This window comes from Myodes glareolus, chromosome 6, assembly GCF_982192425.1.
Source record: "Myodes glareolus chromosome 6, mMyoGla1.1, whole genome shotgun sequence".
Taxonomy (NCBI): domain Eukaryota; kingdom Metazoa; phylum Chordata; class Mammalia; order Rodentia; family Cricetidae; genus Myodes; species Myodes glareolus.
In genome coordinates, this window is record NC_142031.1 from 61,275,390 (window position 1) to 61,292,164 (window position 16,775).

Consider the following 16,775-nt stretch of genomic DNA (forward strand, 5'->3'; position numbering starts at 1 on the left):
TCACCCAAAGAGATGCAAGCACACACCCACTTAGGAGAGAAACATACAGAAATGCACCTGAGTTGATGAGGGTACAAGCAACAAACCCAATCCCTAAAGTCTGGTTTCAAACTAAATGGAATGAATACTGAAAAGACTATTTAGCAGGGTTTTTGTTTTGTTTTGTTCCCAGAATATAATCCTGCAGTCTATCTTTATGTATTTATTCAAAAAATGCATATGGTCCTTTGAAAACATAAGTATCTATAAAAGCTGTGTTTATAAACATCAAAACTCAAAACAACCCCAATGTCCACTAACAGGTGAGCAAACACAGGATGTGAAAAAACCCAACACATGGATTTCTATTGTGCAAATAAAACTATAATCTTTTAAATCATGGTACAAGGCAGATAAATCAAAGCAATTATGCTAAATCAATGTAAATCAAATAACAAAATAATGTCTGGCTCAGTTACACAAGAGTCTAAGAAACTGAAAATAACATTTAAAGGGATATACAATAGATTGGCAGCAGCCCATGAGCAGCCTGGCGTGTAGGAGGAAAGGGACTATGGAGAAAGAAGAGGAAACTTGTAAGGGTTACTATCTCTTTTGGCCATTATCCTGGATGGAGTGATGGTGTAGACCTTGAGAATGTGCATATATCAAAACTTATCAAATTATAAACCTTATAGTTGTAGTATGTCATTGACCAACTATATAACTTATCAGAGTTTTCAATAAAGAAAACATCAATATCTAAAAGCATCTATCAAGTGAGTTTGTCATTTACTTCCGTCCAATGTGTCTGGTCAGACGAACCATCAGGCTGCGTGCCTCTTCTGAGCTGGACTGCATGTTCTTAACAAATGAAACTGGCTTCTCCAGTCCATGCTTTTTCAAAAGTTCTGACACACTATAAGTAAAAGAAGAAATATTGAACATTGTCCAAACAAAGAGACAAAGTTTTTAAGCATTTAAATTACATTTAGACATTTGGTAGAAAAATAAAAGGCATCACATATACATATGATCCAGTAATACATATTGCATTAATTCTTACCAAAAATAAAACACATAATTATATATCAAGCTGCTTATTTCTCATCGGCTTTTACTAGACTATGTTTAGAATAAATGGTCTATTCTTTAAAACATGAAATATCTAACTGGAAACCTTTCTGGCAAGCTGCCTCCACTCTAAAAGCATGCACAGTAACAAGGCAAATGTGTGGCTTTGGTACTAGGCTTCAACGCTTGTCAGCACACAGCACTATGGTGTATGGAGCACTCTGTTCCCTTAAGTGTAACTTAAAATATTTTTACACTACCATCTATAGTTTGAGTGAATAAAATGAGTAGATGGTCTCCAAATAATGACCCTTTTCTATATATACACTCGTACTAAAATGGTATCATCAGCAATTGTACATTAAAAAGATAGTTAGTTGTTATTATTTTGTTCCTTCCTTCTTCCCTCCTTCCCTTTTCCCCTTCCTTCCTTCCTTCCTTTCTTCCTTCCTTCCTTCCTTCCTTCCTTCCTTCCTTCCTTCCTTCCTTCCTTCCTTCCTTTCTTCCTTCCTTTCAATACAAGGTCTCACATACCCCAGGCTGAGCATTAACTCATCTATCCGAGGATGATCTTGAACTTCTGATCCTCCTACTTCCACCTCCTAGTGCCAGGATAACCAGCACAGACCACGGCATATACGTTTTATGGAGCTAGGGATCAAACCCAGAGCTTTGTGCGTGCTGGGCCAGCACTCTATCAGCTGAGCTACATTCCCAGATCCTAGTTTATTCAATTTTCATTTATAGAATAATATTTAAGAATTGTTTTATATATATGTATAAGTGTGTACATACATACATACATATAAGCATACATAAAAATGAATGCTGGTAAATAACACCAAACTCCCTACAGGGCTAATTAAGACTATTCCGTCTCAAAGAAAGAAAAACTTCATTATAAAAGTAAGAATATCCCACCAAAAATGCATCAAAGTTCCACACAGTTTGGTATTATCCCAACATCACTCAAACACGCTATTGTGCTCCAAGTCTTACGAGTGTAATAAACACTGTTTACTGACTGATGCAATTGTTGCTGTATAAATTAACATTTCTGTGTGCCTAGACAGTATGAGGGACATTAATTTCTTAATCTAATAGAACTTTCATCATCTCATGAATTAATTATTATATATAAGAAAGACTTAAGTTTAAAGGTCATCTAGCTAGTGAGAAAAAAATGCTTGGACTTGAATACACGCTTATCTGGCATGGCATCTCATACCTATTATTCCAACACAGGAAGGCTGAGGCAGGAGGATGACTGAGTTTGAAGCTAGCCTGAGCTACATGGCAAAATGCTTTTTAATAAACAAACAAACAAAAGCAGCACACAACTGTAATAACAGCACAGGAGCAGTAGGGGAAGGAGGACCATCCATGGACAGCAAAACTGCATAGGGCAGGAGAAAGACTGGGCTGAGGAGCACAAGCAGCTGTGTGTGCACACGCTCAGGCTCCTCCCCCAGCACTCTGCTACCGTAAGACAGTACTTGCATCATTGAGAAAACATTTAAGAGAGTCACGGGACTAAGCGTTCAAACTGGGCATGAATAACAGGCCATAGCTGCATTGCCGGATACACACCTTAATAAGCATAGAACAAAAAAAACTTATCTTTTTTATTCACCTGAGAATTTTTTCCAGTTGGTCTACCATGTCATGAAGAGCTGTGGTCACGTTCGTCGTATGGCTAAAAAACATAAAATTTATGTTTAGAAGTGGGTTTTTAATAAAATATAAAACAACTACATGAGTTTAAAAAAAAAGCAAGCTTCTCTTACATGGAACAATATTACACTGTCCAAGTAAAATCTGAGGCTTATTTCCTATGTACCATCCAAAGACCCCCAAGGTCCTACACTATTTCCTTGAAGTGCCAATAGCATAATATGACTGTCAGGCCTATCTCTGGTCACACCCAGAAGCATACAGTGAAATTATTTGTACCTATTTCACCAAATTGAATCAATAAGATGAAAATCAGTGGAATCAAACATCACTCTCTGTTAGAGATTAATAAGATGTGAGCAACTAATTTCTAAGGAACTTTTGAGTTGATTCTGCTTCAAGGTAAAAAAGAATTATGAAGAGTTCTTGACTAAGTGTAGGTATACGTGTGTGTGTGTGTGTGTGTGTGTGTGTGTGTGTGTGTGTGTACAACAATAAAGAACAAGAGGTCAATAATTTGAGAGGGAATAGGGGGACACAGGAGAAGTTAAAGTTGGAGAGGAAGGGATAGAAATGATATAAACACAGTACTAATATATAAAATTTGCACAAAAAAAAACTGTTTTAAAAATAGAGTCACAGTTGGTCTTAGTCAAAAGGCTAACCAGCAGTGGAGAATGGGCAAAGAGTAAAAACATTGTGTGCCATGGAAAAAGACGCTAGGAAGCATGGCCAACACGCTGGCCTTCTGCTATGCCTATCAAGTACTGCAACCTCCCAAAGCAGTGCCACGAGGACTAATACTCAGGGGGTACACTTAGACTCTCAGGTGTGCTTTAACCATTTCCTCTCCTGAAGAGAATCACATCAACTTCAGTGGTAAGGAACCAGGGCAAGTTCACCCATTAGAAGAGCATCCTTATCAGGGAAAAACTATAAAGGGAGACACTGGAGAAGAATTTTTATGGCCATCAGCATCAAAGAGACCACAGATTAATAAAACTATATCCGCAAAGCCACATAAAGGTGGCACAACACACACATGTGAGTTGTCATGCGGCGCAGGGCTCAGCTGCAGTCAGAGGTTCTCTCTACATGGGCCCCGGCCATTCTCCACTAATAGCCACTGACTGGACCCTCACAGGTACTTTAGAATCATGTACCTACTGAATTTCTAGACAGAGTTCTTGAGACAGCTGGGAAATGGGGAGAAGGGTGTCCACCTATGCTCTTAGGACAGCTGGGTAACAGGGAGGAGGGTGTCAACCTATGCTCCCAGAACAGCTGGAGAACAGGAAGGAGGGTGTCAATCTATGCTCTTGGGACAGCTTAGGAATGGGGAGGAGGGTGCCCACCTATGCTCTCAGGACAGCTGGGAATGGGAAGCAGGGTGTCCACCTATGCTCTCAGGATAGCTGGGAAGAGGGAGGAGGGTGTCCATCTATACTCTCAGGACAGCTGGGGAATGGGGACGCAACTGGGACTAGAACTAGAACTCTGAGTTTTGTTTTTAATGAACAAGAAACAGTTTGTTGACCTTAAGAAACCAAAATAAATATTGAAATTCAAAAGCTGGATTAGAAGATAAAATTGAAAAATATCAGATCAATTCATAAAAGGTCAAAATGTGAGAAAAAGAATAAAAAAAGATGCAAACAAATACATGAACAAATAAGATCTACAATTAAATACCAAATCCTGCAGACCTAACCTTTGAATAACAAGACTTGGAGGCAGTAGAGAGGGGAGTACAAATAAACTCATCAAAGAAAAAAAACAGAACTATTTAGGAATGCATTACTGAGCCTTATCCTCCCAGGTCAGAAGAAGAATAATACAGGCCAATGAACAGCACATTGAGGCAGAATTCACAGCAAAAATACAATCTCGGGATATTTGAGAACACTAAGGAAGACGACAAGATACTAGTACACAAAGGGAAAAGCCTAATTCAGAATGGCATCAGATTTCTCTGCAGCATGGACAGGACAAAAGCAAGACCTTGAGAGACCACAGGAAATAAAAGATCAATTGAGAATTCCATGGAAAGTCAAAATACATTAGTGTAGAGGTATAATTATGACATTACCGTGTTTGATGAGGAGCTATTTGAGACTGGACATCATTAAAATAAGAAGCTATATCACAAAGAAAGGCGAAAGGCAGTAAATAACACAGAGGCGAGGCCAAGTCCCCAGGTAAGAGCACAGCTGATGGGTTACACCAAAGAAAGACAAAGGAAACATCCAATGAAGAGGGATTCAGAAGTGGGGAGGACCAAGGAAAAAAGGGAGCTGAGAGATTATCAAGTTCTTCTGACCACTTCATGGTTCTGTCAGGAGCCCAAGGGAAAAAAAGAAGAAAAAGAAAGAAAGCAGGAATCAGGCAGCCCAGGGGAAAGAGAAAGCTAAAGAGGAGAAAAGTCTTACCTTGTTGTGACAAGGTTTACACTACCACGATGATGGTGGAAACACTAGAGTGGGAGCAAGACTATCCGATAACAACCACCACATCACTTACAGATCAACTATGACATTAAAAGTCTACGACTATAAAAAAAGAGTCCTAGCTGGTTTTCTGCTTTTGTGTGTGTGTGTGTGTGTGTGTGTGTGTGTGTGTGTGTGTGTGTGTGTGTGTGATGTTTTCTGTTTTTAAGGGAACACAGTGAACAGAGCAGTGCGGGGAAGAGAGGGCTTATCTGGTTTATAGGAAACTGCTAGTCATCAAGAGGGGCCGCACAGGACTTCAAGTCACGAATCTGGAGGCAAAAATTAAGAGAAACCACAGAGGATGCTACTTACTGGAGCTTCCACTGCTTAATCAGCGATCTTCCTTACACAGCCAGACCCACCACCTATGGATGACACCACCCAGGCTGGGCCCTTCGATTACAACCAACAATCAAGAAAGTGTCCCACAGGCATCCCTGCTGGCCAATCTAAGGGAGACAGTGTCTTAAATGGGATTCCCTCTTTTCGGGGTGACCAAAACTAACCAGCACAGAAGGCAAGCAAAGAGAAAACAAAGAAATTTTCTTGAAACTTTTTGCTTTTTAAGCTAGACAGGGTGATAACCAATGACTAGGAGTCATCACCTAGATCAAGACTTTACAATAGTGTGGCTGCTTTGGGGTCAATCATGTGTCTGACACCTATACCCCGTAAGGAAGATAAATAAACACATTAGTTCAAGAGACTGAACTCAGAATTGTCCTTTGTTAAGTCGATCAAACCCTGTGTAGGGAAAGCACTTATTTGCATCTCTGCAGAAAAAGCTCTCATAGCACGTACATTAGTTGTAAGTCAAGTTCAGTCCAAAGAACTGGTGGGACTTGGGTCAAACCGTGTGAACGAGAGTCTTCTTCCTAGGGAGGCTGTGGCACGGAGCGTGCCTTGGGTTCCCACACAAGGAGGGTAACTATTAATGACGCTACCATGAAAGCTGGGTGAACATGATGGTGGACAACCTGTTACTCTGTGAAGACAAAAAGACAAACTTCACCTTTGAAGTTTGAATATGAAAAGGCCAGATTCTGGATAATACTCTGCTACTATATAAAAATTTTCTTCCTTTCCTTGTACCCAAGTCTATGGGAACCAGTGTTTCAGGGTGGGCTGAAAACATGGCGACTGCTAGCATCCATCTAACACAAGCAAACAATTCCCTGACATGAGAAGAGGGGTAGAAAATCAAGGGACAGACTGACTGTACAGCAAGGAAGCCTTTCTGTCTAAATAGTTAACGTCACAGAAGACACTGAAGACAGAGGTTGAGCACTTTGGCTGAAGTACCAGAGGCGTGCGGACAAGGAGGCTGACTGGCAGTGAGCATCACATGGGATGCTTAGGAACGGCAAGAAACAGTCAGGGAATGACAGCTACATGACATCCCGGGAGAGAACTACTAAATATGAATGAAGAAGAAAGAATTCACAAAATAAATACCATTAGTCCATAAATAGTTAAAGCTCAATTAATGAACTGCTGTAGACTTTTAGAGAATTCTTGTCACAGAGCTGCTGTTTCTTGCTTCCAGTGTGTGATGACCATGGTTAAGGGAATGATCGTAGAAATTACAATTACAGTAAACACCCATTTAGTAACAAAAGAATGAAAGCTACCTCCAGACACCAAGCTGACAGACAGTTTTCATGTCTTCTCCATGTGGTTCAGGGCTGAGGTAGACTCAGGGCCACATGAATACTGAGCGTGCACTCCACCTCTGAGCTACCCCCCCCCCCCCCAGGCTCTTTTTTCCTCATAGTTTCAAAGTTTTCTGTTGATGAGCACTTAGAAAAGTGGTCCCTTTGTTTTAAACACTAGAATAAGAAGACTCAATGAGATTTGCCTCCTTGGCTTCTTACCCACATCCCCTCTGTGGAAGGCATTCTAAGATGTCATAGCAGAGAGAGAGCTGGTCACTCCGTTCACAGTTATAGATGCACTCGAGTGCTATGGCCATCAGCTGGTCCTGGTCAGGAATAAATTTTTGCTGCAGCTAGAGAAAATAAAGCATGTTGTACTCAATGTCGGTTTCTCCCAGCACCACTGTCAATAGAATATTAAACAGTGCCATTAATCAGCCAAAGAAACAACTCTTGATTTTTCTGTAGCTTACAGACTTTTGAGGTATTTAATAATTCTAAATGAATTCACATTTTAATTACAGAATCAGCTAGAAAAAAATCATTTGTAACCCACAAGCTTCATCTGCTAAAATCAGACTCTTCAATTTATGAACCATTTCAAATAAAGTAGATGCAAGAAACAAATGACACAGTGAATTATAATGACAGCAACATTAAAAATAACATTTCTACCCCGAAAGCCAAACTCTGTGTGTTTCAATTACAAAACATGAAATCCCTGAAGTAATGTTACAGACATTAGAGCCTATTGTTTTCCACACTGCACTGCCTTGCTACTGAGTTGACCAACGGCAATGCGGTGGCATAACCAGAGAGCACACTCTACTTCTGAAGTACAAAGATGGCCACTTCAGGCCTCTGTCCACATAGAATATTTCTTTCTCACAGCAAAGCAAGGATTCCTATTCTCAGAGTATTTTATGAAATACAGAAAATAACCAAACAGTGCCTTATTTTCTCATCTCTAAGGCCAAGGTATTACCAGCACCATCCTATGAGGGAACGGGAAGGAATAAAGACTTTAAAATACATAGAGAGTTTATGTTACTCCACCACAGATTTCATTTCATCTCTTGATCACATGTAATAGTAGAATGTGGCCACTACACAAGAATGAAACCAAAAAGAAATTTTACATGTTCAGTATACACAAAATTTTTCTTCACACATTTTGATCCAGGCATGGCTGAATTTATTTGATTAATACAACGGATGCAAAATCTGCAGTACAGACACCACAATATGCTTCTCCATTAGACATAGGGCTGACGATTTCTCCTTGTCTTAGCCATATTTTACCTAGGATATGTTCTCAAGGATTCATTCTGCCCAAGTTTAAAGTCTACCAGGAACACAGGTTTATTTCCACTTGTCACAGAATTCAACAGGACACCCCCAGATGCTGAGGTTCCTGGTGTGTGTCCTGTGCATGTGGGTTTTAGTGGGCACCATTTCACTACTTGGAGAAAGATCCTTTTGTTCTCTGTATCCTTGACTATGATATTTTCTCCTCAAACCAGTGTGCATTTCTTTCTTAAAACAAGCCGTTGTATAAATAATTCACAGCACTCTAAAGACCCTATCAATTCTTGCCTGTAAGGACTCCCTACATGATGTTTCAACCTACGTGGCCTAAGAGATACTTCTTCTTGCTCTCATCATTCCTTCCTTGATATCCTTGTGGTCAGCATGAAAGCATCATTTCTTCCTTCTCAAACCAAAAGAAGAACATCTGTACAGAAATCCTAAGAAGTGGGTCCTCCCACCATTAGCACTAGGTTATCAGCTGAGCTATGTGGCAGCAATAAAAACTAGGAGAATTAGAATTTTTTAAAAAATTAAGTCTTAAACTATACACTATGGACAACTAGAAAACACATAATTGATAAAATGAGATATCTGGAGAACAACAGAGAACCAAGTAATAGAAGAGTCATGAAATAACAGGATATAAAACTAATATAGAAACTCAAGTTTTTATAAACCCAAATAGTAGTCATGGAAAAGAAGTTAGAGAAACAGAAACATTACATTAAAAACTTGAAAATTAATTTACTAACAAATGGATATCATCTGTAGAAGAAACATTATTAAACTTGTTTAAAACATATATATCATGAATATATGGGTGGGTGGGTAGGTGGGTAGGTGGGTGGTGTGTGTGTGTGTGTGTGTGTGTGTATGCAGTCATGACACACAGGGTGTCTGTCCCCAAGAGCTATGGACTCCAGTGTAAGTCATGGAAACCTGCTATCCAGCTGTTGGTCTCCTAAAACAGATTGGGCTATTGCCACTGTCCCTGGCTGTCTTGGACACAGATCATGGAAGAACCAAGCTAGTCCTGACCTGGAAGTTTCCTCCCTGATGACTACCTCTTATACTAGCTGAAAGTGTTATGTAAGCTGCTGAGAGAGAGGAGCAATCAGTAGTCCCACCCAGCTGTAAAGTCCACAAAACCACATAATGATTCCCCAGCAAGATTTGTGTTAACGAGATGCCTTGTTAAGCATAAGACCAATCGATGGAAGGGGAATTCATGTCTGGTACTGTAAATACACCTTATTCTAAATACAAAATCAAATAGAATAATACAACCTATTCTTGGAAAGGGGGTTTAACTTTATAAACAAATGAATCTATCAGTCTCCATAAAATAACTTAAAAATTAACAAAAATTAGTCAAAATGTAAATAAGTTATGTTGTGACAATTAGATAAGCTGATATTAAGATTCAGATAGGAAACTGTCCAATACAACTTTGACAAAACAGTGGGGAACAAAGAAAACTGAAAAGAAATATTATACTCATCAACTCCTGGAACATCTCATGCAATCTCTAATCACCAGAGAACTAGTGTCATAATAAACAGGTCACCAGAATATTGGGGACATTCTGGAATTAGATGTACATGCAAATGAAAATTTAAGTTTATAACAAGAGTGACACCTCAGGTCACTAAGGTAAAGACATGCATTTTGATAAATTCTGCTAGGATAAATACGTAGCTATTTGAGACAGCATTAAGTTATATTTATAACTCATACTATACAAAAGTACAAACTACATAGATGAGGGGTCTCAATAAAAAAATAAAATTATAAAAGTACTCAAAGAAAACAAAATTCTACTAAAAGTTTTAAGTGGAAAAACCATCTTCAATGTGACTCAAAACACAAAGGCTGATGAATCTGACGACACAGAAATTGAACATAAGAATTTCACATGGCAGTAAATGAGAAAAGACATAACACTAGAGACAGGTACACAGAGAAATCACGGATTCCAGAGTCGCTAAAGGAGTAGGCCCACAAAACACACAGCTACTTATCAAATAAATGAGGAGGGCGGGAACCATCTATACACAAAGGAATTAACCCACGAGCTGAGAGGCCCAAAAAGAGCCTTGGAGAGGTCAAGAGTTAAGTTCCCTGCCAATAGCCTCACATCATGGAGAGAAATAAGGATGAAGAGGCAGACTGGAAGCCAAGTCCTATCCAAGTCACTCTAGAGAGCCAGAGCTAGCTAGTCTACAACCACAAGCCACTGGGACATTTCCATAGATTAATGACATGGTAAAATCAGAGCTGCAGGAAGGTAACACCGAAAAACACGGAGACTGTCCTGGAAAGAAGGAGCCTAATATCCCTGCTACCTGTCTAATGTTCATGTATTTCAAGAAAGGCAAATGGCTACATGTTTTATTCAAAAGCACCTGCTAAATTTCCAGGTAAAAACAACAAAAAGCTGACTATATACAAAGGATTTACAAGATCCCATATGGAAGACCTATCAGAAGCAAGATTGCAGGAAGAATTTAAAGTCAATTCTTCATTCCTCATAAAATATTCATTGTCACCCCGTTCTGCATCGCATGTGGTATTCTGCAGCCAGCAGTGCCCACCAGGGCTCACCCCAAATATAAAACCAGCCACTAAGTAGAAGCTGATTTTAAGGGGATGAAAAGAGATAGGAGGATGTCTGTGAGTTCAAGGCCAACCTGGTCTACAAGAGCTAGTTCCAGGACAGGCTCCAAAGCTAAAAAGAAACCCTGTCTCGAAAAACAAAAAACAAAAAAAACAAACAAACAAACAAACAAAAACCACTTTTTTTCTACTTACTGGAATCTCTTTACAAGGCCCAATTATAAAAAACTTATACGTAAACCTAACACTACAGACTAATGAAAAAGAAAATGAAAAGACTCTGAAGAAATTAGAGTTGCTACTTACATCAGGCTTAGAATGCTGAAATATCTTCAAGGGAAATTTCAAGTCTTCTTTAGCTAAAGTTACTAGGTATTCTTTCAATAGCTCATTGGCCGCACCAGGAGACTGTTTCTCACAGCGGTGAAGAAAGGGAACCATCCATTGGTAAGCACTGGTCACATAATTGTCCTCAGAACACTGTAAGGATAATTAACCACAGAAAGCAAGCGATAAATTAAAAACTGTACAATACTAGATAACCAGTCTAATATCAAACAGTGAAAGCCCCATACTTCCTGAAGCACTGCAGATCCCTTCTCACTTCTAACCTAATCACAAGCAGAAGAATGTGTACCTTCCTCTGGGGCCAGTTGGATACAGAGGCTATAACTGTGCATACCATCTACGCAGACTGGAACTGGCCTAGGGTCCCACAGGCCTAGTGCCAGCTCTGGGAAACATATATGTTGTGGCTACTGCACAGCCATGAGGTTCTCCATAGCAGAGAAAGAGTCTACCCAGAGAAAGAATAAAAAGAACATGTGAAAGAAGGAAAGAGAGAGACAGCTGAGGCCAGTGAAGAGTTGAAGGAAGAAAGCACAGATGCTGAGACAGATGGGCAGACGGGCCCAAGAACGGAGCTGCTTGAGAGCAGAATCCCACTTGTAAAAGCCTCAAGTCTTCCCCATCCTCGTTTTTCTTTTTCATTGCTTCCCCTTTATGACATGGGTCATTGTATCCATCATCTCTATAAGAATACCATCACTTGTCACAACATTCCAGGACATAAACCCACAACTCTTTTCAATATTCTTGTCTGTTTTTGAGGAGACTCTATCTACACAGCCCTGGCTGGAACTCTCTATATAGACCAAGCTGGCCTCAGACTCATAGAGATCTACCTGTCTCTGCCTCTGAAGTGCTGGAAGGAAAGGCATGTGCCACTACGCCCAGCACAATTCCACCACTCGTAAGAAGGGTCTGATATAATCCAATCAAATCTCACCAGATGGCTGCTAAGGAACAGAAAGGGAAGATACGGGAGATGGAAATGAGGGAGTGCAGACAGAGGCAGCAAAGGACAGTAAAGGAAAGCAAGGTATGAAGCTAGCCAGCATTGTGTTCCTGCTGGAATGTGCCCACACGTTTCCTTACTGGGCTCTTACATTTCCTATTTGGCTTGTGCCACACACAGCAATAGAAGCTCAGGGATGCTCAGAAGGGCAGAGGGCACCTACACGTTCCATCAGCAATCTGAGTTTTTCAAAGTCTTTCTTCTGCTGCAGGTCTTTCAGAGTGAGGGTGAAGTCACACCCAGCTTCATAAACCAGTGTTTCCAGGGTAACCAAATCATCACAGAGAGCCAGCAAGCCAGGAATATGGCGCTCCACTCCAAGGCGTATAAGTGACAAGGAACAGTCAACCTAAAAGTGAAAAGTGACAGTAAGCTCCTGACTAAGGCAAAGTGGAAACTTCCAGCATAGAATTGTGCATGTAATCATTTCTATAAAATTTCATAGTCAGAATGTATCTCACTACAAAAGGACTGGAGTCCTTTATCAAACATATCAGCATCAAACTGTTTCAAATATATCAATCAGCAAGATGGACTGACAATACAGACATGAAGGGAAAGAGGCATCTTAACTCTTACATCAGAGTAACAAAAGGAGAGGGAATGTGGCATAAATAGCAGTGACAGAGCCAGATTAATTGTACTTTCACTACAGCACTATGCTTCCTAAATGAAGTTTTGCTCAGCAGGCTTTCCTGTTCCATGCCAAGCCATCTGCAGTCACCCAATAAATATTTATTTCTTAGCTAAAACAAAGAACAACATTTCCTTTATTTGAGCAGTAGACTGACATTTATCTCCTATTCCCTCATCCCAATTATAAACGAGCATCCTCCAATTGATGGGAAATCATCAGTTGTAGATCACACTAACGTTCCTCTCCCATTCCTACTCTAAAATACATGAAGGGCCTACAAGGAGCTTGGTGTGGGAAGTTCTGTTTTTGTGTTGCTTTTATTGGCTAATGAATAAATCTGTCTTGGCTAGTGGCTTAGCAGAATACAGCTAGACAAGAAAACTAAACTGAATGATGGAAGAAAGAAAGCAGAGTCAGTGAGAGCCATGTAGCACTGTCAGGGACAGACACCTCTGCTGGAGCCCACCAAAACTTTGCCAGTAGGCCATGAACTTGGGATGCACAGATTAGGACGTAAGAGTTAGCCAGAAATATGTTTAACCAATTGGCCAAACAGTATTGCAAATAATAGAGTTTCTGTGTGATTATTTCGGGTCTGAGCAGCCGAGAATAAATAAGCTGCCTCCCCTAACAGGAGCTAATGTCAATCTAGGTGTCAGAGATACAAGAAGAAGTCTCTGCTCCCAAGACTGAGAATATAGCAGTTGACACCTGACTGAAAGATTCCACTGAGGCATGTGCTATGTGACTTCCCGAGAAAGACATAACAAACATCCGTTCACCCCAGACAGGGCACTGATGACAGAGCAGGGAAAGATTCCGCCATGTCAAGATTAATGACCCAGTGATTTCAACCAGGGACTCTTTCAGAAAAATGGATAACTCAGAGCAACTACACACAGGAGTCTCCTCCTCTTCCAGGAACTATTTCTTGCTTATGCATCTAGGGAAGAACTGGGCCTGAGGAGCAAACTTCTCACATCAGCAAGGAAAGGTTAGTGAGCCCACCCTATTAGGAGCTCGTGTAGGGGATCATAAGTGCTCTTGTTTTCGGGTGGCACTAACCATGCCAGACCCAAAGGACAGCGTCCACAGGGTTTACACTGAGAGGAATACTCAGTATGGAGGGCAGGATAAACTAATGTGAATAACAAATCAAAGATGAACTGAAAGCAGAAGGAGCATTCAGGAGCACTGCAGCTCTAGGTGATGAGGAGTCCTGGCAGAAGTGCACTGCTCACTCACTTCTTAGTGAATTCTCTTGCCCACACTGAGGAAATATTTGCTGAACACTCCCCCCATAGGCTGGACAAAAAGACAGGGGCAGTGTGACAACAGACATATAAGGGCATGAACACAGCAGATCATTAGAAGACAGAATTTGGGTAGAACAGATAAAAAAAACATTGTTGTAGGACAAAGCAGGAAGTATAGGTAGGACAACCAGGAAGGAAGTAGAGGCGGGGTGACCAGGCAGGAAACAGAAGCAGGGCACTAAGAACAGGAGAATTCTGGGAAGAGGAAACAGTCAGCCTGCAGCCGTCACCCAGATAGAGAGGAAGCAAGATGAGAATGCCTCACTGAAAAAGTTACCAAGCCACATGGCTGGCACAGACAAGAATTTTGGGCAAATATAAGTTATAAGAGTTAATAAGAAGTCTGAGCTTCTTATGATTACTGTAGACCTCTGAGTATTTCTTTGGGGCTGAACAGCTGCAGGACCAGAAACCTTGGTCAACAGAGCATGGGTAAGAAGGATGATGGCCTGGCTTCTCCTCCCAATGGGAAGTTGAGGGTGCTGAGAACTCAAGAACACTCAAGAGAAGTAAGTAAAGTCTGTACTGCATGTGTGCTGCTGAGGAGTGTAGCCCATGCAGTACCTCAGTGCAAGACCCCCAAATGAAGGTCCAAATGAAAAAAACAAAACAAAACAAAACAAAATCAATAATGAAAGAAATTTCCATGCCTACAATGGACACTTGGGAACATAAATCATGGAGCAACATTTGATAAGAAGCCCTGAATGGGCCATATGTGTAGACAAGATTAGTGTCAACAGTAGCACCCTGGGGAATAGTGATAAGGGGCAAGCCAACAAACATGCTAAAATGAATGGCTGTGACAAGAACAAGAAATTTGAGCTAGATCACAGAAGTCCAGGAGGAAATTTCTGCAAAGAAAAGAAAACAGCAGCAACAGAAAGGATGTAAAGTTAGGATAAGAGAGGGCCGCTGGCTTCGCTAACACAACTTGCAGACAGATGCGGCACAGGCAGACTGGAGAGAAGAGGAGGGCTGAGTCCAGAAGCAGACGGACTAATTCTGGGCCAGCTATAAGGGAAACAAGAAACACAGCAGAGGCCTGGAAGTAGAGAGCTTTACATTCTGCATGTGTAGAACTGAAGGTGAGGAACAGCAGACCTAGGGAAGGGGGAGTTAAAGGTGTACGTGGAAGTACACGGGCGTGCGGGTGTAGAATCCAGAGCACAGGGGAAGAAACGGTGGCTGTGAACTCAAGGAGAGAGGCTTCTTCCTCTGGGAAAAGCCAGGAAAGGTTCTGATGGAAGGAAGTTCTCAGTCTCCCAAATGAGCTACAGAACAAATTACTTTCTGAGAGTGGGGAAGAAAACAATGGCATAAGAGGAGGAACAGCGAAGGAATGAGAAAACGCCCATGGAAAGCAACAAAAAAGAGCAGCCATATCCCCAAAAACCACTGGATTGGCAGACAGGTGAAGAAGGGAAAGGAAGGCGTGATGCCATGGAAAGACTGGAACAAAGAAGTCAAAGGGAGAGAGTGTGAGGGGCAAGGCTCCAGCAAAAGCAGGACCACCGACACTTAATAATGACTGAAGCAAACGAGTCACATCTGAATGTACACTTCTATCTTCAAAACAATTAAAAACAACCTCAGAAGAATTTGCAGAAACCTGATACACAGCACACAAAAACTACATGAGGAACAGTTGGAAGACAGCACATGAGCCATTTGTTGTCTTCCCCAATGTTTACAAGAGTACACGGGTTTAAAGTCAAGCTATCAAAGGCGGACAGAAAAGCAGGCACCAGTGAAGCAAACAGGAATGTTCCGCATGCTGAGCCTTCAAAGGGGGAAGTCACCACCATAAACACTTCCTACACCAACAAACAAGTTTTGCTGAAGGCAAATATAGGAACTAAGCAGAAAGAAGTTCCACATCAATTAAACCTCTAAAAATGAAAAATGTAAAATCCATGTCAGATATCACTTTGATTGCATCACATTGGCATGAAATGTCAGTATTTCACATGAAGTCAAAAAAAAAAAATAAGAGCCATTATGAGAGTTTTTAATAATGAAAGACAGGACAGGACATAAGCCAACTAAATATAAGAAAGGTACCCAACGGCCTTGCTTCATCATTGCCCCTGGTCTCCTCAAGGGAAGCCATGATGTCTTGGGGTGCCTAGTACGACCTCTGACAGAGCAGCTTCAGATTCATCATAAAACTGGGCAGAAACCAATGTCCACACAGCTGCTGAGACTCCTGCCCCACCAAGGAAGAGAGTAAGTCTGCATGACACCATGAGGCCCCTGAGCTGCCCCACCAAGGAAGGGAGTAAGGCTGCACTGCCGGTGACACCGTGCACTTCAGACACGGGTCCCAGGGGCCCCCGAGCTGAATCTCACCAAAAAGCGTCCTCCATGAAGACTACCTGTCATAGCAGCAGGAGGAACTGTGCAGGCTTCCAAAAGAAGGAAGCAACCAACAGTCCTACGGAGCCCTAACACCCATGAACCACAAGGACTAGCAGGGCTCAGCAGTGGCACGCACTCTGGATGTAACCAAGAGCTCTCTAACTTGCATCAAGAACTGAGCAACAAGAGGAAAATCATACCTAGTATCAGAAACCCAGCCAAGTACTAGGGACTCACGAGGTCAGAGACCTTGGAAGAGAACCTACAGCTGCCATTTACTAAACCAGCACCATCCCTAACAACAAC

General features: G+C 41.3%; 1 protein-coding gene across 4 annotated transcripts in view; it reads right to left on the reverse strand.

The window, feature by feature from the left end:
• Nbas (NBAS subunit of NRZ tethering complex) overlaps positions 1-16,775 on the reverse strand; it is a 305,952-nt gene that overhangs the window by 180,117 nt on the left and 109,060 nt on the right. For all 4 annotated transcript variants that reach the window (XM_087907244.1, XM_087907242.1, XM_087907243.1 and 1 more), the window contains exons 24-28: positions 12,319-12,504; positions 11,105-11,278; positions 7,091-7,224; positions 2,687-2,749; positions 776-898 (exon numbers count right to left, since the gene is read on the reverse strand). In XM_087907244.1, the coding sequence (XP_087763370.1) occupies positions 776-898; positions 2,687-2,749; positions 7,091-7,224; positions 11,105-11,278; positions 12,319-12,504 (680 nt within the window). The remainder of the gene's footprint in view (positions 1-775; positions 899-2,686; positions 2,750-7,090; positions 7,225-11,104; positions 11,279-12,318; positions 12,505-16,775) is intronic.